General features: G+C 44.6%; 1 protein-coding gene across 1 annotated transcript in view; it reads left to right on the top strand.

Moving 5' to 3' along the window:
• The first annotated feature begins 250 nt into the window (after nt 1-250).
• Nucleotides 251-23,860, top strand: part of CLMP (CXADR like membrane protein) — a 36,996-nt gene continuing 13,386 nt past the window's right edge. Inside the window, exon 1 of the mRNA XM_065738505.1 lies at nt 251-633. Within this exon, the coding sequence (XP_065594577.1) occupies nt 486-633 (148 nt within the window). The 5' untranslated portion in view covers nt 251-485. The remainder of the gene's footprint in view (nt 634-23,860) is intronic.

Genomic DNA, 23,860 nt, shown 5'->3' with positions numbered 1-23,860 from the left:
TAGCTTTGAAGAGCATGTGTGCTTTTCCTGAGAGCTGTTGAGGGATGAATCTTTTTTCCGTGCTGGATTTTGCTGCCTCCAAACTTAAACGCTCTAACACTTGCAAAACCCTTATTTCTCCTCCCAAGGTAAATCTCTATATGTTACTGCTAGAAGTTAGCTCTACCTCACCCACATGACTGGTCTTCACTATTAATCCCAGCTGATGGCAGGGAGGGGCTCTTCTGGGAGGCAGCCATGTGGTGAACATTGAGCGCAGTGTTTTCCCTTGCTTCTCTCCTTTCCTTTTCAGATGTGCAAAATCAGTCTGTGCTGCTGTCGATGCGAACTCCTTGCTGCTCTGCCTCTTCTTTTCGAGAAACTCTGGGGCCTGAATTAGCAGCCGCAGCTCTGCAAGCTCTCACTGAATCTGGACGGAATATGGACAAGGAGATGAATAGCAGGAGGGAAGGAAGAGTGAAGTTGGTTATTTCTCTGGCACATGGATGCAATTACTCTCAGCGCATTCCAGAGGCGTTCTTCTGAATCCTGTGCAGGTCTGCCTGCTGTTCCTGGGAGAGAGAAGGAAGAAGGGAGGAAGAGTCCCTTTCTCATTCAGAGACGGAATGTCTGCGCTTTCCTTCCTCTTTTTAGGTAGGTTGGCTTTTTGGTGTTTAATCGGACTTTCGTGTGCCCCTCTCTGTGCGACTGAAATTCATTTCTGATGAGCTATTCGGATCTGCAGAGGAAAAACTTTTACGGCAAACTCTGCTTTCAGTGTCGTTTGGGTTCAGTGCTTTTCGTGTTGGTTTGGTTATTAGCAGGTTGCTGGCCAGGGATTTCTTAATATCTGAATTTGTTGTGTTCTTTAGGCTTTTTTTATTTTGTGAGTAATGGTCATTAAGACCCCTCTTGGAATGTGTGGTTTTTAGTTTAAAGCAATGTATCAGTGAGGGGCTTGAACCTCTTTGATAAAACTAGGGGAACAAAATATCTTTGTTCCAAGCATAGTGGCAGATCTGTTTAACTGTTTTGCTTTGCTCAAATATTTAACATTCAGGTTTTTAAAATAAAAAGGGGTTATTGTTTCCAATTGATGCCTCAGATTAAAAACAGATGTGCTGAAGTGTGAGAAGGAGGAGTTTAGGGGGGGGAAAGAATGGGGGAAGGAGGGGGGAACAAAAGGGAGACAGCAAGGAAAAGGGAGGGAAAAGGGCTGCTGAGATAAAGGGGGGAAAGGTAGAAGTTAATGGTTGAATAGGAGAAGAGAACGGGAGAGGAGACTGAACAAAAGGAGAATCGAGGCAGAAGGGCTGAACAGAGCTGTTTGGAGAAGCCAGTGACGAGAGGGTTTGCAGTCCTGAGGTCTGCTGGGGGAGCTTGCCTACAGGACTGACTCAGAAGCATGAGTATCCACATCTCCAGAGGCACTGGGATGTGACGAGTGAGGTTCTGTCTTCGTTCTGCTCAGCACATAGTGCTGACAAGCAGACAGCTCTGAAATCTGTAGTGCTTGGGCTAATCTGCGATTCGTGGGTCCTTCTGCCCTCCTCAGGACCCCGGGTACTGGTGTGAAAGGGGCAAAGGTCTTTGATTTTTGTGGAAGAGTCAAGCCCAATGAGATGACAGACTGATGTGGGTGGACACAGTCACGATAGAGGTTTCAGACAGGATGCCAGGAAGAAATGCTGTGAGGCACAGCCCTCGTTTAGTCTCACAGGTGAGGAACATGGACAAGCCAGACTCCTAGGTGTCCAGAAGGCATGTGTGTCTGTCTGTAGAAAAGATGGTTGCTCCAAGAATTGCTGCTAGCCAAGGTTCTACATGTATGAATGTGAGGGGACTTGAACGTGGTGTGTGATCTGTGGGGGAGTGCAGGCAGTGGTTTCTGCCCTCTGTTTGCTGTGGCAATTTGTCTCAATGTGGTGGTGTTGCTTTGAGAAAAGGAACCAAGGACAGGCTGGGCAGCTGCAATGGTGTGTGGGCTGAGCCTGTCCTGCAGAAATGGCTGTAATGTTCTGCGGGAATTGGGTGACGGGTGGCAAGGCTGCTCATTTAGAAGGAGAAGGAATGGGAGCTGTGGTCTTGGATCCACCAACCCTCTCCAGCAGCTGAATCTTCCCACAGAGGATGTGTGTTGAAGGCTTGGAGCAGAAGGGATAAGCTGTTGCCACGGGAGAAGTGCTGCAGTGATACAGTAACTCTCTCTTGTCACCAGTGCTGGTTTTATCTGGAAAACACAATGGGCTTTGAGCAGTCTTCTTTATTTAGGATCTCATAATGCTGGCAAGGCATAAGCCCAGCAGAGAAGACAAGCCATGCCCTGAAGAGCTTTTGCATTTAACCAAGAACTGAGTTCCTCAGTTTCTCTGGGAACTGTCCTAGCTGTGGCAAGAGGAGGATAAGTGGCTTCCCAAAGCTCGCAGCCAAACCTGGAGTGCCTTGTTTCCTGGTGCTTTTAGTACTGAACTGCCATGTGATTTACCTGTGCTGTACCCATGTTGTCAACAGACAGCTTGGTTGTTCCTCTTTGAATCCAGCTTCATTTACCGATGATGGAAACATATTAAGGGAACATGAGGTATTGCTGTCCCTGCTCCTGGCTTGTGCCTGGGAGAAAGCAAGGAGATAGGGGATCTCCTTTGCTAGCTTGAGAAAGTAATGAAAAGGTTTAGAAGTAGCAGTGTGAGTGCTTACTTCTCCTTCCCTTCAACAGTGAGCAATACTGTGGAGGCAGGAGTTTGGTGAAGCCAAGCTAACCTCAAAGAAAAGTTGCTGGTTCTGAGCTATTATTGGCAGTATATGTATATGGTCCTAGTCTTTGGTACTGTTCACCTCTTGAGTAAGCAGAGGAGACAGGAAAAAAAGACAAATAGTTGGAAGGAGGCTTTAAAAACAGGGCAAGAATGAAGGCTTTACTAAATGTGGGCTGAGTGTCGGACTGTGACCACAGCTCTGTAACAAGGACAAGGCAGAAGAAGCAGAAAGGAGCCAGACATCTCCTTTGTCTTTTCCCACAACCCTGTTAAAGTCAATCTTGAGTTTTTAAACAAACTCCTCTTAAAGGAAAATTCATTTTCTTGTAATCAAATATGGTTTTGAGGCATTTGTATGCCTACTTTTGACTCTGGTATTACATATCACTTGTTGGCTAGTGTATGTGCTTTATCCTTCAGAAAGCAATGGGTTCTGGATCCAAAGGAGATGTGCCAAACCCACGCAGACGTTCAGCTTTCTCATGTCCTACTGAGATGGAGTCTTTGTGTTAAAGCATTAGGGGTTGCTCTCCACGGTGCCCTAATTGCTTCCTCTTGTTTCTTGAGGAATGGGCAGCTGCTTGTCCTTAGGAGTTCTCCTACTGGGAAGAACGGCCAGGAGTCCTTTATCTTCTCAGCTTCAACCTCAGTATCTGCAGAGGAGCTGTCTTCGTGGTTTCTTTAAAGCTGACTGTCCATCAGGGTGTAAGGAGGCCAACTCTCCATGACATAGCACAGATAGATGTCTTTGGAGCTAAATCTTCACTATATATATGGTGTCTTTGGAAAAAGATGAGTAGGATTTAGTGAGCAGTAGTACAGAGAATTGCATGTACCATACTGAGGCTGATGGATGCAGGTGGCTCTGATTTGGGTGCTGAGTCTGGCTTAGGACAGTATGATGTGCTCAGTGTGTAGGAATTGGTGTATTATACAGGAGTGATTCTGCTGAAGTGGATGCAGCTGTAATGGCAGAACTACCTTCTGTGCAGGGGTAGCTGAGCTCTGTTCTCTCAGCTCTAAGGTCAGTGACTCTCTTACAGGGCTGTCCCAGGGGTGCACAGTTGCTGCACTGAACACCAAGACTTGATCGTCTCACTGTGCTGGGAAAGGTTATGGTGCAAATCCCTGTAGTGCTTGTTGGCATGAGCAATTGGGTCTGACAGCATGCATTTGCCTAGGTATCCACCAGACTTCTAGCCTGAGAATCCTTGCTGAAATGGGAGCTGCTCCGCGGTGTTTGGCAGTGGCAGGTCAGCCCGGGGCTGTGCTGTTCTACACTGAATCTCAGACTTCTGAGACTTGCTTCCCCTCCTGCTTTAAGAGCACAGGCATCCTGAATGGTGCTGTCATGTTTCCTCAGAGCCCTTCTCCTTAAAACCGTGCAATGTGTTCCAGAAAAGCCAAGAACCACTGCACTGTTACAACAACCAGTGCTCCTGCTTCCAGTAGGGTTACTGAACTTTTCTTTTTTAATAGACTGCTTCTGCTTGAACTAGTAAAAAGCAAGGGAGATGTTTTAAGCAACTGGAAAGTTAAACTGAGGGATCTTATTTTCACTGCTGCTCTGGGTATTTCCCAAATTTCATAGGTTACCAACGTAGGATGAACTCTCAATCTCCTGGTTTTCTCGGGGCTCCTTCTGTTGGCTTTACCTGTTTGTTTCATGGGGTACTTAGGTGGGGTGAGGATTTTGTCCCACATTTTAACAGCACTTAACAAAAATCCTCAGCTTGGGACTGGAATAGAAAAATGTGAATCTGTCGCTGTGAATGAGGCTTTTGTACAGGACTCTAGGGGAAGGGAGTAAAGAGAAATAGTGTGTCCATTTGGTGCTCCAGGAGAATTCAAAGAAGTGAGATAGAACCAAGTTGCTATCTGGTGGGATATCAGGGTTAATATTTCTTGTTGTGAGATGCAAATACTTCTAAAGCCAGGCTGGGTTTGCATAATGTATTTCCTATCAGGACTCTCAATGAAAATGGCCTCTTTTTCCAATGATTATTTCTTTTACATGAAAGAGTTCAGATTTCTAGCATTTGGAAAACCTTAGCTTCAATTTGAGGATTGTTTTTATCTCTCTTCTTCTGTTTTACTGTAAGGAGGAAAAGGAGTGGAAGGTGGTGTGCAAGTCAGCTGAAATCCTGAGGACTGATCTCTTAATCATGAGAAACAGTGTGCTGAGCGGAGGCAAAGTTTCACATGGGAAATTCAGAACACAACTGGTGTTTGGCCACTGTGCCCACAGTGGGCTCTGTTTGTGCAGAATTAGTGGTCTGTTTTTGTGGGGCACTCGGAGCCACTTCAGTGGGAGGTTTTGTGTAACAGCAGAGCAAGCTTCCCAGCAATGCTTGTCATTGCACAACTGGCTTGGAGAGAGACCCTGATGTTTATCCTCTGGATCACAACAGATGCCCCTGTCTTCCTCAAGGCAAACACAGGGCTTTATAGGGAACTTAACAGGTTTGCAGCCTGGGATTTGTTTGAGTTCTTAGGAACTGCCTGAAAAGAAATGTAAACAGTCACTCTGACAAAGCAGAGTGTGTATTTGCAAAAATCTGCTTTGTGTGGAGGCAGATTGCTACGCGATGCAAAATGTGTTTAGTAGCAACAAAGAGGGGTGCTGCAAACTGCTTTCTGTGCCTCTTCCCTGCAGAAGTTGTTCCCAAAGCTTGAGTCAAATGATGCTTCTGGTATCCAGCTGAAGCTCTCCTCTCTAGTTAGCCAAGGCTTGTGTATATTGCACAGTGCAGATGTGAGGTTTATACCTGTGCAGAGAAAGCTTGGCTCTTGGGAATGTAATGTGTGTATCTTGCTTGCACTGATGTGTTACAAAACAGAGGCTACTTTGGGTGCAGTGGGAACTTGGTGGTGCCCTGTCTGAAAGATGAATGGATCTCCTTTTTTCCTCAAGCTGTTTCTTCATCTGTTTTTAGAAATGGTTATTTTACAGAAGCAGCCCAGCAAAAAGCCAAGGGTGAAGTCGGGTCATTGAGGTCTGAATAGATGCTGAGAGGACAGAGTAGTGGAAGATGAGGAAATGGGGAGAGCAGGAAGAGCAGCAATGGCAAATGTGGCCAGTCAACAGGGGGAAGGAGGATCCTTCAATTTACTACTTCAGTATCTTGAGTGGTAGCAGAGCTCCACTGTCTTGTCATTCCAACAGCCTACATCTCCTGCCAGGGCTTCAGTCCTGGCCTAAAACATGCTTTCTACCTGGGTAGAATACAGGGTAGTGTTGGCAGTGGAGCTCTAGCTGTGGGTCAACAACTCAAGGTAGAGCTGGACCTCTTTTCCAGAAGCTTTCTTGAGTGCTGGGAAGAGAAACCATGGAATTTGAATAGAATGGATGCTGCCCTGTCTCAGCATAACACCACTGCTAGCTTTTCTGAAGCCCTTTTTCCTGTTGTCTCAGCTTTTCCATGTGACTAATTAGAGAAACCTACCTTTTTTAAGTTGCAAAGGGGCATAAGCAATTGTGAAATGCATTGAAGCTGATGAACAACATGAAAAAATCATGAGTCCTTCTCCTGTTCCTTCATCTTTGTGTTGGACAATTAGAACATCTGACTTTTTCTAAACTCAGCATTTCTCTTAATGGGCCAGGCACAGCTTCGTGATGTTAGAACTGCTGTCCTTCGAGAATCAATATACATTACAGAGGGTGTTTTCAGCCTGGCTTTTCTTCCACGTAGCTGACATCCACATTTTAGTGGCTGCAAAATGAGTATGAAGCTTCAGTGTGACTTGTTCCTGACTGACTAGGTGGAAAGGTGAAAGTTCAGCTTGGTGCCTGCAGTTTAATTGCCTGTGGTAGGAAAAGGTCAGTGACAATTTTGCTGTGTTTATAATATGCATTTGCAGAAGGGAGGCCATTCTCCTGGAAACAGTCCTTTGAAATGGAGCGTGCACAGTTAGAGGCAACTGCTGGCAATGGTGGCAGACTGTATGTGATCTGCCATAGCACTGCTGCTACTTGTGTAGCATCCTTTGGGATAAGTGCCACGTATAAAGCTCTGGGGAGCTCAGTCTAACTGGGTAACACTGGGTAGAGAATACCTAGGAATTCCCAATACTCCTCCCCATCTAATAGAGAAGGAAACTAAGACACAGGTGGATACAGGTCATGACAAGGTAGCAGTATTGTTGTATGTCTTAAACCCTTGTGCTCTGATTGAAAACTATTTTCCTTTCTAGTGTGTCCTAAAACACAAGAAGTGATCAGTGGCAAATAACTGAATCCATCAGCTGTAACTTATCAGACAGAGTATCCTGAGCAGTTGTCTGGATGATGAGAAGGGGAGGTTTGGGTTACCCCTACTTAAATAAGAAGTGGGATAATGGATTTTTTAGCACCAATGTGCTGAGGAACTCCACTCGCAGTATGAATGTTGTTACCAGAGGAGTCCCCATGAAAGAAGTTGAGCTGCAATGTGGAGAGCATTCTCATCTTGCTATCTGACATAGACCTGCAGAGCAGTCAGCTTGTTAAGCTGTTTCTTTGCACTGAGCTGCTTGTTAGAGCAGAACGTGGAACCAGCTTTACTAGATGAAGGCCAGGAGAGTCCCCCTGTCCTGAACTGTGGTTTTTGGTAAGGAGGAACATCTGTAAGTCTCGTAAAGCATATGCACAGCAGCAGCCCTCTGGAATAGAGCTCTGGTGCTCTGGTGACTGGGAGCAGTGGTGCAGGAACTGCAAAACAAACAGCATGCTCTCAGTGGGTTTGCATCTGAGTGGTGTGCTCTGCTGGAGAGCCTCAGGTGAATCAAAAAGCAACAGCTAGGGAAGCACTGGGGCTAGGAATGTGGATGCAGCTCTAGGCTGTGGCAAGTTGTGTTGTTGGATCCCACTGTACCCCTTTTCCTAATGCCTTGTCCATGACTTCCTTTGGCTTTTGAGGCTGTAGGACTGTTTATTTGAGCAGGTGAGTCTTTCCTTATGTGCTCAGTTGGTCTTCAGTGTAAGAAGCTTCATCAGAACCGGTGTGTGAAACATCAAGTGGCCCTATTCCCTTCCCCATATGTGCCTCAGCAAAAAAGCAGCAGAATGAGGTGGTTTTCCAGCACTCGGAATATTTATGAGATGCGTGTTGGCTGAGTCTCATAGCTCAGACTGCTTAGGCTATTTTTTTTCTGCTTTTTAAAGCCTTGATAAAATTTTAAAGGCCATAGAGATGTTTAATATGGATGTGAGGCTTTATATGTAGGGTGGGGTGTTCAAGTGCCGGAGGGGGAGTGGACATCTCGTGTAAGATTTGACTATTGAACTGAAATAGTCAAACACTACTTTTTCTGTTTCTAAAAAAGAGAAAAGAAAATTGAAGGGTTTTCAACCTTGAAGGCAAATCACTTTGTGACTTCATTGTTTAAATTTAGGTTTTGTTTTGCGGGAGGGGGGGAGATCGTTAGACTCGAAGCAAAAGCCTTATAGCCCAGGGACTGTCACTTCTGATTACTTCCAGTGACACTTCCAATTATTTCCAATCACAATTCCAGGGACAAGAGGAAAAAAAGCCACGTTCTCCAACATCAGGGCTTCCTACCGAACAAAAGATGGCTTATCAAACCTCTGCAGAAAAAAGTACAAAGCCAGATCTGGAAATCTGTTACAGTAGGGTAATTCCAGAGCAGATCTGCTGAAGTGAGGCCCCAGGCCAGCGTCTGGCAGGGTGCTCTGCTGGGATCCTGCCTTCTTGGGTAATGTTGGGGTATTGCTTCATTTTCCTCAGGCATTTACTGCCTCTAGGGCTCACTTTGCTGCAGCAATATGCAGTTTCAGCGAATGTCTGTCTAGTGCTCTGCGGGTCATAACACACTGTGAGCACACACAAGTACTGCTGATGGAAAGTCAACTTTTTTTTGTGCTCAAAATGGGAAATGTCTGCTGCTGGGACTCTGCTGATTTTTGGGTAACTTGCTGTGAAGAATTTGGTGCTGTGGTGAAGAGCTGTGAGTTGTTATGCCCTTCAGAAAGTCCACGGGACTGGAAGGCTGAAGGGAGGCAATGGGATAAAGAAGCAGAATCCCTCAGGGCTCATGCCTCAAGGCCGAAGTTGGCTGCTGCTTTTTCCAACGGCAGTGGCAGATGGAGGCTGATCCCAGCATGCTGTAGGAAGAAAGAGGTATAAATGTTAAATATTTGGTGGCTTTGAGCTGTGTGGTCAAAAGAAGACCTCTCTCTCAGTCTGGGTTTTGCATTAGTTCTGAAGGTGTTGTTGCATCATGCTTCCATGTCTGTACTGCAGCAGGCATCCCTTGCAGCTGTGACTGAAGTGTCCCATGTGGAATGCTCTGTACTAGTGCCATGAAGTCCCAGCTTTTCTCACAAGGAGCTGTTTTCCTGCATCCATCTGATCCAGATTGATGTTTCCACAGTGCTGCTTTGTCACACTGATGTGGTCTGTGCTGTGGGCAAAACCCCTCTCTTTCCATTGTTTCCAGCTCTTGCTTGAAAACAATGGGGATTTTTATAAGACAAAGCATAGCTTTTGTTTTAACAAATGCTGTATTTTTTCTCATTTCTTTTCCAAAGGGGAATTTTAAGTAACCAAGAGCACTGTCTGGTGAAAGCAGCATTCAGGATGTCTAGATTCCATTGTTGGTTTTGCCAGTAACTGCGATTTAAGTAATTGTAGGCTCCATTTAAGTGCCTGTTAGTTTTGAGTGTCTCTGTTTCAAGTGGCGAGCTGCTTATAAAGGGCCAGTACTGGTGCAGATGGAAATGCAGAGACTCATGAACTTGATGTGGTCACACCAACCATGTTAGTTGTCCTTAAAGCAGTCGAGGTTTTGGGGTACTCTTGAAAATGTTGGTTCCAGCTGCTGCATGCTCCTTTGTGAGCACACAAACGAAGCAAACTTTGTCTCATGAGATGTAAAATGCTTTGAAGTCACTGTAGAAACAGTGCTGCATAAGTCAGGAGTGATAGCCTGTTAAGACACATCAGGCACTGGTTTAATGAGTGAAGATGATGCCGCAGTTCAAGAGACTCCCCATCAGTGTCACTCAGTATGGCAAATGTGTCCCAGTGTATCTGGCTTTGTTAAAGCTCCTTCCACTTCACCCCGGGCTACCCCTGGAGTAAACTAAGGAGACAATTCTGCAGCTGCTAGTTAATTCAGGCCCAATGTGACCTGGTACAACCAATGTTCAAAACTGAGCTCCTCTTCTCTGGTTAATGATCCTGCGTTGCACAATCCTTTTTCCTCCAGTTAAGCTCCCATCTTTTTCTGATTTAGTAATGCCCTGGGCATGTTGTTTCCATTGTGGAGTGGTGATGAATACATAGCCATTGGAAAAAGGCACTGAATGTGGTGGAGGCATTTTTTTTTCTTAAACTTGCCAGCAAACATCTTTCCTTACCCTGTGTCTTCTCTTCTGTGGAGTCACCAGGAGAAGGACAAAAGCTGAAATCAAAATGTGAATGGAACAAAACTTATTGCACCAGATGTAAATATTCAGGATATTTTCTTGGTTTTAAGTGCTCTGTCACAGGGGCCATTTCCTTGTTTGCGCTGTTGCTACAACACTGCACTCTCAAAAGCTTGCCTAGCAAGCCAGAATGTCTTAAACCTAGTTTTCTTCCTGTTTGCTGTCTGACACCAGGCACCAGGTTAGCATCTGCTTGTGTGAAACCCATGCAAGGTAATTCTACAGCGTAAATTCATGCAATGATGTGGGAAGCTAGGAACCCAAGATGCTCAGAGAGCATCTGAAAAACCAGTTGAGGCTCTGAGGGTGCTCACTTAGGGGCTTCTTTAAACTGGGTTTTGGCCAGATCTCAAAGCAGCTTCTGCTAGCGAGCTTTACCTTGCTACAGATCAGATAAAGGGTTGAGAATGATACAGGTTCACTTACACACAGTGTCAGAGGGTCTTCAAGTGATTTTGAAGAGAGGAATCAGCCCCCTGTCAGAGTTTGAGGTAGAAGGAAATTGAGGGCAGTACTGAAAATTGCCTGATCATATCAGAGGGTGGAGAATGTGCTCTTATCCTCACATTTGTCTTAAGGACTTGAGTAAAATCTCTTCCAGATGGGCAGCCAGGCTTGATTTGAAGACCTCAAGGTAAAAAATCCCATCAGTTTGTCACCAAGATCATCTACCTTATTAACTTGATTATATCCAGTTTGAGTTCCTGTTTTTCTTCTCTACCTGAGCTCTCAGTGCTTTTATTTAATGCTGACTTAACTAACAAGAGTGATTTGCAGTAGTGCAGAGCAAAGGCAGGTGCCACACATCCCTGCCAAGTACTCAGGACTCATTTAAGGCTTTACCTGTTAGGTTTTGTCAGAGGTCATCTCCGAAAACTGTTCTGAAAGTGTGGTCCCTGGATATTTTCCAATATATCCATTTAGTTTAATCAGTGCTTTTCTTGTAGAGACATTTAAGTCTAGTCCAGATATGTTCTCACTTGGGTTTTCTCTTCTGGAACCAACTTGTGTATTTGTTTTTAAAAGGAATGAAAATCCAGCTTCAATGTGCATGCTTTCCTTATTTGTCCCTCCCCTTCTCCGTGGGCAGAAAGCTGGGGCGAGGGGTGTATTTGTGCATGTGGAAGGGTTCTGTAACCAGCCAGGCAATGCTGGCACTTCATATTTTTCTCCTGTATCAGTGTTCTTCTGAGGGTTCCTGAAGGCACAGAATGTCTTTTTGCTGCCTCTGAAATAAGAGGCCATCTGTTCTTTGTCTTCAGAAACCAATGTGCTGATAAAACTCGCACTTAGCTTTAAAGAAAATAATGCAGTGCGTGGCACACCCTTTCCCAGCTCAGATATGTATTAAATGAACAACTAAAAGCTTTCTGCTTCAGCAGTTATACTGGGCCCTTTAAAGCTGTGACTTCCTAGAGGCTGTGCAGGGCAGAGGCAAGTCATCTTGCTGTCTTCCTACATGCAGAGCAGAATTGCAGCTTCTCCCATACTGTGTGGTGTAAGACCATGTGCAGTGTGATTTCCATCTGGCCGTTGCTCTTCCTTTGGTCCCTATCCTCAGTACTTCCTGTTCTGCCACCACATGTATGGAGAACCTTCTGATCCCCAAACAAGCTGCTCCATCAGCAGCTTTCCTTTGTGATGGAGCCTGGAATGTTTGTAAATCCCCAAATTCCAGCAGCAGGGTGGGAAAGCTCTCCATTGAAAGCACTTGTGTAGTGACTTTGGCACAGGAACACCTTCCATCCTTGGGAGGGGGATGGATTTCCTGTTTCTGCTGTGGGTGGGGATGGTTCAAGGAGGAATTAGCACTGTTTTTCCATCCTTGGTGATTTAAAAATTTCTGTGACAGTTTGATATAAGCACCAGGGTCTGTGATGAGCTCCTGCTGGATGAAGACTAGAAGGCCACATTTAGAGTGGGTCTGAGTTACAGGAGACAGTGGTAGTTGGGTGAATGTAACTGGTCTTCAGGGAGCAGCTCTGCTCATTGCTTTAAATCATTCTAGGGCTTTATTTTTCTGTCTCGGCACTGTCAGAGTCTATAATCCTCAACCAAAAGAGGCCATCCTGCTGTACCAAGAGGAGGACTTAAAGTGAGGAATCCCCTTCAGCAAGGATGTGGCAAGCAGACTGATAATGTAAAGGAAAGGAAAAATATCCTGAGCCCACATGGGTAAAGCTAGGGCTTGGTTATGATGCAGAAATAAACATTAAGAATTCCCTTAATATCTATGGAAATGGTGGAGCCCCACAATAGGCAGTGCTTATTGCTAAACCATGCATTATAACAACAGTAATTGAGCAGGTAATGATTATGCATGCTTTATAAACACACACCATCAGTTATGTTCAGAGTGCAGACAGGGGAGAGTTGATGTAGCGGATTAAGTGTTATTCCTGCATTTGAAATAGCAGTCACTTTTTATATATTCTCTATGGCTACTTTTCAATCCAAAAGAAAGTAGTGCATAATATATGAGAGTAGATGCTAGGGAAAATGTCTTAGGCAGCTGGGAGAGATTAAACATTAGGCTTGCATCAATCATTGAGGTATGCTATGGAAGTTGAGACAGGTTGCTCTTCTGGGTAGGGGAACTCTGTTATCCAGCTTTCCCATCTCCTGGAATATGGAGATAGAGACCTCCTGTATGAAGTCTAGTGGTTTGTATGCTTTTTTTCATGCATTAAACTTAATATCTTTATTGCAAGACACTGGGCTGATTGGAAGACACTGGGCTAAGTGGAAGGGATGGTGAGGCAGGAATTTGTGGCTCTGTTTCCAGCTGCAGTGGTGACTCTAGTTAACTGGACTGAAAGCTTTTCACTGATACACGTGAAATCTGTTGTTTGTTAATTTGCCTGTCATCACCACCGTGATCCCAGCAGGTGGCCTTATGAATCTTTTTGGGGCTTTGGCTTCTCCATCTGTAAAAAGGGAAATGCCTTGTCCATTATATCATGTGGTTTATGGTCTTCAGATAAAACTATGCAGAGTATTGGTAAATAGTTTGATTATGTTTTGGTTGGTCTTTCCTTTCCAAAGAGCTTGTAGGCTGCTGTCTGTTTTCATTTGCATTTCCTGCCCCTGCATTCTAACTATGCTGTGACAGAGCTGTGAGCTCCTTCCTTGCATTTAGTGATGATGAGCCCTATAAGTCCTCACTTCAATTCCTTATAAATTTTGAAGGCAATGTGCTCAGCCATACCTCCTAAAAGAGGAAATGCTTGAATCCTGTCTCCTGTGTTTAGAATATATGAAACTCAGATACTTCAATCTAAAAAGAAAATGCTCTTTTGAGGATAAACAGCCTGAATAAAACATTTCTGAGCAACAACTGCCCTCCCTTCATACCATTCCCCAAATAGCAGTTTCCATCCTGAAGGATGCCAGAAGCAGCTGGCTGCTAAGTTAAGGGGTTGCATGAGACCTAGGCTCACCACAAACCAGATCATACATTGTGCTCAGGGTACCCAGACGTGCCTGCTCCAGTATTACCATTACCTGTTATCAATCTAAATGAGGCTTTGAGGATCAATCTTACTTGGCTTATTGTGTTAATGTTAATTGAGCCCCTCTGCCTGGTGGACAGATGCTCTGGGTTTGTTTCTAGATGTCCGGGGGGGGCAGATGTGGAGGCTTGTGTGGTCTGGGGCCAAGCAGCTGCTGTTGTCTCCAGCATGGAGCAGTTTGATTTACTTCCTTTACTAGGCAAACTTGGTCAAGTATCTGCAGTGCTAGGAAGCTGTTAAAACTTTTCTACTTGAGCCAAAGAAATGAAACTGAGGCTGGGGGAGAGGAAATCTTAGGCTTGAAACTGGGAGGCAAGGGGTGTGCAGCTCATGTCAGTGCAGATAAGGCAACTAGAGAGCAAATAGGCATGTTAATTATCAGTGTGAGATTCACACATTAGAACTGTGTCTCAGACAGAATGCCAGCATCTAATATGCATGTGCTATAGAATAAGAAGTTCAATAAGGGTGAGGATACCTGCTTAGCCTGGTATCCTGCTTCAAATCGTTATTAAGTGCTGATCTGAGGGGAAGAATACAGGAATGGGGTAAAAATAAGGTGAGCTCTTCCCCTGGATGGGTGTTTCAAGAGCCTGGCAATTCAGGGGAAGACAAAACTTGCTGTGAGAAACATCTCTGCATAACTACACACGCTTAGAAGTTCATTGTGCATTTGCTAGTTCGTTGCTTTGCACTCGGTAATAGCAAATAGCTCAAGTACACTTAGCCACGTTTTCCTCTGGCCTGCAGGTTTGCTGTGGTTATTCATGGCCTGGATTCATTTCTGTGAGCTGTCACAATTGCATCAGCCCCTGCCTGCCAGATGCCTTGGAAAATCTGCAGAAACCCTCATATATGAGTATTTCACTTTCTTGCAGAGATTCCATCAGTGAGTCATGCTCCTGCCTGGAAGCAATCATGAAAACAAGGAACTAGGAACTACTGGACCAGATCATTGATATTTTATCTAAACTATCAATTCATAAAGCTGGAGATTTTATGGGTTTTCTCCATCCTAAATGATTCTCCAGGTCCAACCATCATCTAATGCTTGGAAGTCCATCAACTAGTAGTGTCCCACAGCACCACATTCACACATCTATGAAATATCTCCAGGGTCAACAACACCATTGCTCCTCCGGGCAGTGTCTAACCACTCCTTCTGGGAATAAATGCTTTCTGACAGGTAATCTCAATTAAAATTCAGCCCAACATGGCCCAGTGTCAGGTGGAAATGGAAGAAAACTCGTATGCTGAATTGTATGCTTGCATGGGAAAGTTGTTGTTGAATATTAGGCATTTAGGGAAAACCATATTAATATATTTTAGGAAAAACAGCTCATCTAATTTGATCTGAGCCTTTGAAATATATCTTCCTGAACAAAAGGTCAGTGTTTTAAATGTCTTGTAGCCAGATGCTTCATTTCCTAATGTGCATTCCTGAGGGAAACTGTTCTTCTGCCTTTGTAAGTCTGTAACATTACAATACTGGGTGTCTGACATCGTGTCTTCTCACTAAATGTGAGCAGCCATAGAGGTAACTGTTTTCAGAAATGGAAATATCTACCCTATGTGTGTCTCCTCCTTTCCAGAAGAGGAGGATGATTTCAAGGACTGCATTCAAGTCTCACTACTACTGTTCTAAGGTTGTGGGAATGGGGGATGTTCATAATAGCTATTGCTGGTACTGCAGCAATACCATTCCATTCCAAGCCCACGGATAATACAAGGCTCTCTTCCAACTGGTGAGTTTGTATCCTCTGTAATAGACGAGGCATGCAGGAAGGTTTCTGATTGAAAGTTAAAAAGCCAAAAATAGGCTGAGGATAATGTTGAGCCTTTTGGAGCTTTGAGTTTCCTAAGCCTCAGGTGGTTTAGCAAAGCTGGAACACCAGGTCCCCCTGCAGCATCACAGCCTGTTTGTGTCTGCCTGATTCAGGTCAGCAGAAGTGCGTAAACAATTGGAATGTGATGCTTTGTTCGGGAGCTTGTGCCTGGAGAGCTGCTCCTCGTCTGGGTCGGAGTAAAGGTCCCTGCAGTAAACCCCTGGCACAAGGCTGCTCTTCGTCTTTCTGAAACAATGCAGCCAAGCACAATTTAGCTTGAGGAAGGAATGTGAATTGTTTAAGACTGGGAGATGACTCTGGGCTATGCTAGCTGTCAGATATATACAAAGCTCAGTCAGAATGTGCTGTCTTGCATCTCTTGGCGCCTCTGCACATTTTACCTGATTACCTTGTATAGTAAATGTTGTTTTATATGCATCAGTGTGTCCAGGCCAGTGCAGTCAGGAGGATGATGTGATAGATGCTCTGCCCAGATCAACAGCTGCTGTGACTGATACCCTAAAAAGAAGCAGAGAATTAAGCAACTCATCATGTAAATCCCACCCTTGGTTCTGAGTGAGCCCTGGATTCTAACACCAACTGACAGCTGGGGCTGGAGCCCAGGCTCAGGACAGCCCCTGCTCCAGGCACAGGAAACAACTTGGAGCAATAATGCACAGGGAGGTGACTGGCTTTGCCTTGGTTTCAATGGATGAAAACAGCAAGCTTTGTCATGGGCCTTTTTCTTTTATTGTTGGAGGTAATTCTCATTCTGAGGGGTTATTATTAAATAGCAGTTGAGAGGGCCCTGTAATCTAGAAGGTAAGGACCTTCAAGAGCTGGTAACTAGAAGTTGATGAGCTGTCCTATAAACACAAGCCTTGTGTGTACTGCATTCAGAATTGCAAACTTAATGGCTTAAGTTCAAGATTTTTTCCTTAACTCTCAGTGGCAGTATTTCTCCCTCAGGACCAGCAGTCACCTCCCAAAGTTGACACACACCTCACCACTATGGAGTCAAGGTGCTGTGAACCTTGTGTAACCAACAGATCTTGTTAGTGTGGCCTGCAGTCTGTCCTAGGCAGTCACCACAAAGTTACTGTATTCCTCTCTTCATTTCCTTTAGTATAATCCTAACTGACAAGTCTTTGCTCAGAGTATGGCTTTAAAGATGGTGTCCAGCTTTGCTGAATTTTCCCAACTTCTATTAAAGCAGATCATCAACAATGAACCTGCTGTAATGTCACTACCTGCTGTCTGAGATGGTTCTTCTAACCAGTACATTTTGGATAAGAACAGAAGTGGGTCAGGAATAACAGTACAGTAGCTGAGAAATGAAAACCACATGGACAGTTTCGCTGGTTCAAAACCAGCTATAACAAAAGGCCTAACACGCAGCTCAGTCTGTAGCTTGTTTCCAAACAACTCAGTTTATTTATACAAATCTGTTGGTTTTTTTTCCTATCCTCTCATTCAACTTGGTGGAGTTATCTGTATACATCATTATTTAACTGAGCATAAAGGAAGAAAATAAAAATGGTTATGTGCTGTTTCATTTATTCATTTTAAAAGAAAAATGACCTTTCTTTTAAATTAGCCCCCAGACCTCAGCAGGGTTGTGCTCCTCCTTTCATCCCTCAGTTTGCACTGACAGTAGTGGTTGTTGCAACCTGGGTGCACACCATGCACTTCACTTTGTGGGCCTCGCAAGGTCCTCCTGAGTCCACAGCTCAGCCCACCTGGGTCTCTCTGGATGGCATCCCACTGACCACATCACACAGCTTGGTTTCACCTGCAAACTCCCGAGGGTGCACTTGATCCCACTGTCAGTGTCACTGATCAAGATATTAAGGAGTACTGGTCCCAGTGCTGATCCCTGAGGGACACCGTTTGTTGCTGACCTCCATCTGGACCCTGAGCCATTGACTGTCATGCTCTGGGTATGATTCTGCAGCCAGCTCCTTGTCCGTTAAACAGTCTTCTGATCAACCCCATATCTTTCTGATTTGGAGAGAAGGATGTTATGGGGGACCATGTCAAAGGCCATACTGATCTCCAGTTATGTGACAGTCAGGATGAGAGCTGTTATTCTCTATTCTGTGTGGCACTGGAACAAATTATATTGTTTTATGGTTTAGCTTAGTGTAAGTGACATCAAGCCATGTGTCTGATGGACATCAACTAGTCAAATTATGTAGCCTGGAAAACATGTGAAGAAGGGAAGTCTTAGTAAGCAGTAATTTACCCTCAAACAGAAAAGCCTCTCATATACATGCTTTTTCAACTGCCTCAGCCTTGTGAATACAGTTGGATTCACCACATTAAGAGCTGTACAATAGCAGGGAGGCACCAGTTTACTGCTTGTGTTTGTTGCGTTTATTTTTCTTGCTTTATTTATTTGATCTTAAAAGTTCTTTGGGGGAATCTCTTATCAGCTCTAAAATGTGGTTGCACCAGTAAATAGGAAGCAGTGACATTAAAAGTAATTGACATTAAAATGTTGTGACATTAAAATTAATCATGTTTGATGGATGTTGGAGACGGAATCCGCAAGGCTCCCGGGTTCGTGCTGTAGCAAGTTCTGACATTCGTTCTCCCCCTCAGTTCCTGCAGCAGTTACATAACTGCCTTCCCCTCCCACTGTCCCCAAACCCTTGTGCAGGGAGGTGTTGCTGGTTCAGAAGGGAGATAGAGCTTTCTCAGAATTCACAGCAAAGGCTCAAGGTAAAGTGATAATCCAAACAGGCTCCTGGGTTCTCTCCACTGAGCGTGCTGAGCATGGGCCAAGAAGCACACAGAGCCCCTTGCTGTGCTATGGGAAGTATCAGAGCCTCTGCCTGTTGTGCAAATACACTGCATGTTCACTGCAGGAAAGTTATGTCTGACTAAAAGGAGCCACTTTGGCAGCAGGAGTCTAAATAGACCTGAATAGTCTAGGTTTTGATTTGCCATTGGAGGGAGCAGCTGCATCAATTGAGGGTGTTCCAGCTCCCCTGTGCTGAGGTGGAGCACAGACCATGAGCAATTCTGCTGGCTGTCAGAAGGGTGGTATTAAACACAAGGGTCAAAAAGGAAGCAGCTGACAGTAGCAACACCTCAATGTTTAGGGTGATGTGAATGCATCATCTGGTTTTGGGACCAGGCCTTTTTAGGATGGAAGAGTTTTAAGGCTCTGGTTCTCCTATTAACTTCCACTAACTTGGGATAAAATGACCCTTCTGATATCTGTCCAGTGAGATGGACCGTCAGATTCTCAAAGCTGACACTGTTTTGGTGGCTGATTTCCTATTCAGCAGTGTGGGGCTAAAGTTGAAATGGACCACTGGAAAGTTTACAGTGGAGCTGATGGCACTGCTCTGGAGTGCTTGCTTGCTGTGTTAGAGCAGTTTGAGGCAGAAGAAGCCTTGCAAAACCCAGCTCTTGTGGTATAAATTGTTGCTTTTTCTTATTTAGTAATAAAAGGGGAAATAGTTAAAATTGTGCAAAGGTCAGTAGGAATTGCTGCCAGCTCTGGTCATACGGCACCAGGGCTATGTCAAACAGAAACTGTGGTCTTTGTTCAGGACCTGGATTTTTTGGAAGGGATGTGGTATAACATAGCACCAATATTTCGCAGCCCAGCTCCTTTGCAATGTGGTGAGTGTCAGGGATGGTTGATGACTGCTCACCACTCCTGGGCTCCCACTGTGCAGCCAGCATGGGGTGGAAATCACAGCCGCCAGCTTCTCCTTTGGGTGGCTGCAGGTCTCCCAGAGGAGTTGCTTCCCCCAGGCAGGGAGCAAGAGGGAGATGCAGCACTTCTTGCTTTTGGTGTAACATTTTCCAGCTTCCTTTTTTGGCAATGTGAAGCTGCAGGGGCCTCGGAGAAACGAACCGATGTGTTGGGCAGGAAGCCAGCTACCTCCTCACAGCTTGATCTCTGTGCTGGCTTCACTTGCTGTCCTATTTGGAAACCAGAAGTAATAAGCTGACATCAGTCATTTCTTTTTCTCCTCATCCCTTAATGGACCATGGTTGGCATATGGTGTCAGTCCCCTGTTTCTGAAAGATTCAGCATGAGCTTGCATGGGTTTCATCATCATTTAACCTCGGCAAGAAGCAAAAACTCTGTGCCACAGGTTGATTTTGGTGATGTTGAAAAAGCTTGGCCTGCTGGTTAGGACCAACCAAGAGGTGTTCTGAGTGCTCAGCTTAAACTGGAACTTCTAAATTGCAGACACCACCACTGTTTCTTTGTGACCCTGGTCAGCTTTGCTGTGTCCCCAGTTAGTCACGGATGAGTTTGCTTTCTTTCCTTTGCAAACTGAAAATAACATTAGTTGGGAGTTTCTCTGTGGGGATGCAAAGCTCATTTAGCTAATGCCTGTGAAAAGAACGCTGAGATCTCAGTATGGGAGGATCAATGGGAGACTGGTTTGGTCCTTTTAGTTGTACAATGTGTACTGCTGACTGTGGAGCACCAGTTGGGAAAGGAACTGTTAAGGATGCTCTTGCAATACAAAACTAGTTAACTGAATGCCACTGGATGAAGTCCACTGGGTTTAAAATTGAGGTAAATAAGTGACAAAATGTTTTGGCATGTGCTTTCCTTCTCTTGATATGTTTTGGTGATATCCAGGTTCCTGAAAAATAGCAGATAGGCTTGAGTGCTCACTGCTCCTAGAAGCATATGGTAAAACAGAGAGAAATTACAGCTGGGATATGAGATGGTGCTTTGCAGAGGTGCTGAATACCTGCAGCTGTGAATGTATTCTGTGAAGGGTATGAAGGTGAACTGCACCTTGGGGAGGCAGAGGGAGAGCAGAGCGCTCAGTTCAGACAGGCAGTGCTTCCATCTCAACTGCTTTCTGACTGGAAATGCCCTCTTAAACAAAGAGGGGGGAGAGCTGTGTGTCAGTTTCTATTAAAGAAACTTGTTTTCTAGAGAAACAAAACCAGCAGAAATACACAAGCTCTGCAGTGGCCGACCACATGCTCTGTTGGCTGCTTCTTGCAGCAGTTGTGGCACGACGATATTGGGAATTTTTGAAGGCAGCATTAAACCATTGGAATACTGAATAGGAATTTCAGCTTAGAGGAAAGCAGATTTGGACATTTTCGTATAGAGAGTACCTCTCTGAAGAGCTGTGTTATGATGCGTTTTCAGAGTCATCCACAGGGTATGGAGGCAAAGAGAAGAGCATGAGTGTTCGAGCAACCTAATTCTGGTTCCAGTTAGCAAGATCAGCAATGCTGGATAATGCAAACTACTCAGCAGATAGTAATACTTTACCTTAGCAATCTGACCCTACTTGCAACTTTCTGTGGTCAATTAATGATGTACTCTTCTGGTACTTAGAAGTAAATTTCAGCCCTCTCCAAGTAACTATTAGGGAGAACTCAGTGCTAAATATACAAGGGCATTTATTTACAAGCTCATCTAATTAGGAAGCAATGTCAGGTGATAGATGTGATCAACTACAAGAGCTTGGATTTTACTGTTATGTGGGAAGAAACTTAAACAAGAAAACAACTGGTACTGGAGTAAAGAAACTGCAGCCAGCTGTGACCTGCTCGCAGATACTGTCAGCAGTAAAAGAGGCTAAATTCATCAACTAAATTATGTGCTCAGCTATATCCCCACAGACCACCCATGCTAGGAGAGCTGCAGTTTACTGTAAATGTGGCTGACAGATGGCTGCCAGACATTACAATGGACTTAATCATTGCAGAGCCCACCACCATGGTCCAGCAGCTGTGTACACAGTGCGTCATGGCTGCTGGGGCCAAACTGGGGCACTCGGGAACCTCTCTGGAGCCAAAGGAGGAGAGCAGCACAGCGTGATTTACCTGGGTGGTCTGGAGGTGGTGGTGAAGCAGGAAGTCCTAAGATTTAGGGAGTGGTGCTCAAGTCTCCTGGGTCTCTCCTTGACCTGCTGTATGGCTTAGAGCATGTCGAAGGACTGTATAAAGCAGGAGGGATTTGGGGAGGCCTCTGTGCCAGCCATTAGTTCAAAGAAGAGTTGGCTTACACCAGGAAGGGTGCCAATTCCGTAGTCTCTATAAGCACCTGTTCCAGAGTTTGACCACCCTTGTGGTAATGCTTTTCCCAATATCCAACTGGAATTCCCCTTTTCACAACCTGCTGTTGTCTCTCATCCATTCCTTGTGTACCTCTGAGAAGAGTTAGGTTCAGACTTCTTTAAAACGTTGTTATTCCTTCTGTAAGGTTTACATATTCATGCCCAAGGCATGCAGGTATGCTCACATAAATTTACAAGGACAGAAGTGAGGCACAGAAGCTGCATCTTGTCCAGGAATGCTTCCAATTGTAGCAGAGCTTGAGGTCCTTTTCCAGAGTTCAAGCTTAGATGAGTTGCCTGAGAAATGCCCACTGCCAAATCTCCTAAATCATTCAGCAAAACTATTCAATCATTTCTCTTTGGACTGTACAGACCTGCTGAGATCCTTGTTTCTATGAAACACCTGTATTCCTGCACCAGCACTGGAGAACTCATGTTCTTTAGCTTTATATCCTTCCCACTCTTCAGAAAAAGCCCTTGGTTATATACAGCAAGGTGAATGTGAGCTGACAGTATGTACTCATGGCAAAGGCCAACAGCATCCAGGGCTGCACTGGGAAGGATGTGGCTATCAGGTGATGAAAGGTGATCCCACACCCCTATGTGGCAGTGTTTTGGGACTGCAGGCAGTCTGAGGCTCTCCGCTATGAGACATAGATATATAAGAAACAGACTAACAAATTCCCAAGTACAGTTGTTCACAAGATAGGAATAATGTAATAGTTTGCTTTTTTTTTTTTTTTTCCAGGAATAGCCTTTAACATTTCACATTATTGCTTTAACATCTCCTGTTGCATGACAATATTCAGGGCTATGTTTGATAGAAACAGTTCTTGAAGCTGAGGAAATGAGTTGGCCAAGTCGTGGTAGGGACCTCAGTCTGATTGAGAGCAAGGAAAAAGTTCTTTGCTTTTGGGTTGATGGTCAGATCTCCCATAAACATTCTCCATATGGAAATGAAGAGTCCCAGTGGTAGATTCAGCTGCCCATGTGTGCCACCCATTCCTCCTAGGCTTACTTCTCTATACTTCACCTGACCTTTACAGTCTGTTTCCTGATAAGATGCCTGACCTTTTCACTTCCAATTAGCAGATTTGTTCAACTGTTGCCCGAACCACATCTTTATCCTCCTTTCTTTTTAGTATCTTGGAAACATTTTGCTTGCTCAATAGAGCTCAATGATGTATTGTAGCTCTTAGCCAGGTCTTCCTTGCTCTCCCAGGCTGCTGCCCAGATGCCACTTCTCTCTGCAGACACACTTGGGGCATCCCTCACTCCTGAGAAGGGACATGTGCCGGAGGAGAACTAGATTACTCTTTTGTGCAAAGGTCACACGAATATTTGGCAAGCACGATGCTCGCGTGTTCTCATTCAGGATTTCCCCTAGCAATGGCCCAAGGCTTTTACAGACTTCCCTGCTCTGTGGAGCCCTTGGTATTTGCAAACATGCAAAATATATGTAACATGCATTTCAGCTGCTGGCATGAGAGCCCTGAGGTGAGCAGATAAGAAAATCCGCTTCCCTCCATCTCCTATTGCAGAGGTTGATATGAGTGCTGGAAAGTAGTTCAGCATGGATCAGCTCTGACAGATTCTGAGCTGTTTGCCTCTGGAATAGGTTCCCTTTCTGTTGTCCCTCCCAATAGTTTGCAGGTTTTATTTAGCTTAGGTGATATTGAAGTTTTGTCTCTCAACTTGCACATTTGAAAGAACCACTTTGAAACCACTTTCGAGATTTGAAAGAAAAAACAAAACAAAACAGTATTCTAAGGCTGCAGCATTTCTGAGGAAGCAAAATGGGTCTATTTTATTTTAGTCCATGCGCCTTTACCAAATACTTTAAATGGCAATTTAATGCTTTGAACTTTTGAAATGAGGCAAAGTTTTGTTAACATACATGAAGCTTAAAAAAATAATTGTGTAGGAAAGAAAATGTCACATTTTCCACAAGTGTACAGACAATGAAACTTTCAAAGAAGCAAAAAGATGTTCTTCGTTTTCTTCCAGTGCTTCTTGTGTTGTAGCAACAATGCAACCAACTTAACCAACTTAACCAACGTGATCAATGTGATGCTGTTGTGTAGCCATGTCCTTTTTCGGGCAGCAGGCTGTTGTCACGTGGAATAGATCCAGAAGTCTGGGGAATGTGGATTTTGGCCTTCAGCTCATAAACTACGATCCTGTGGGTGATGGAATCCTCCTGAGACCTCCCATCTCTGGCTATTATCAGTGCCCTGGAGTATCTTAGGTTCAGCTGCACTCCTAGTCATTGAAAAACATACAGGCATGGATT

The sequence above is a fragment of the Cyrtonyx montezumae genome, unplaced genomic scaffold (genome assembly GCF_038088225.1).
Source record: "Cyrtonyx montezumae isolate F1298 unplaced genomic scaffold, pur_monq_1.0 scaffold_22, whole genome shotgun sequence".
NCBI classification, from domain to species: Eukaryota; Metazoa; Chordata; class Aves; order Galliformes; family Odontophoridae; genus Cyrtonyx; species Cyrtonyx montezumae.
This window is presented reverse-complemented; position numbering and strand designations above follow the sequence as displayed.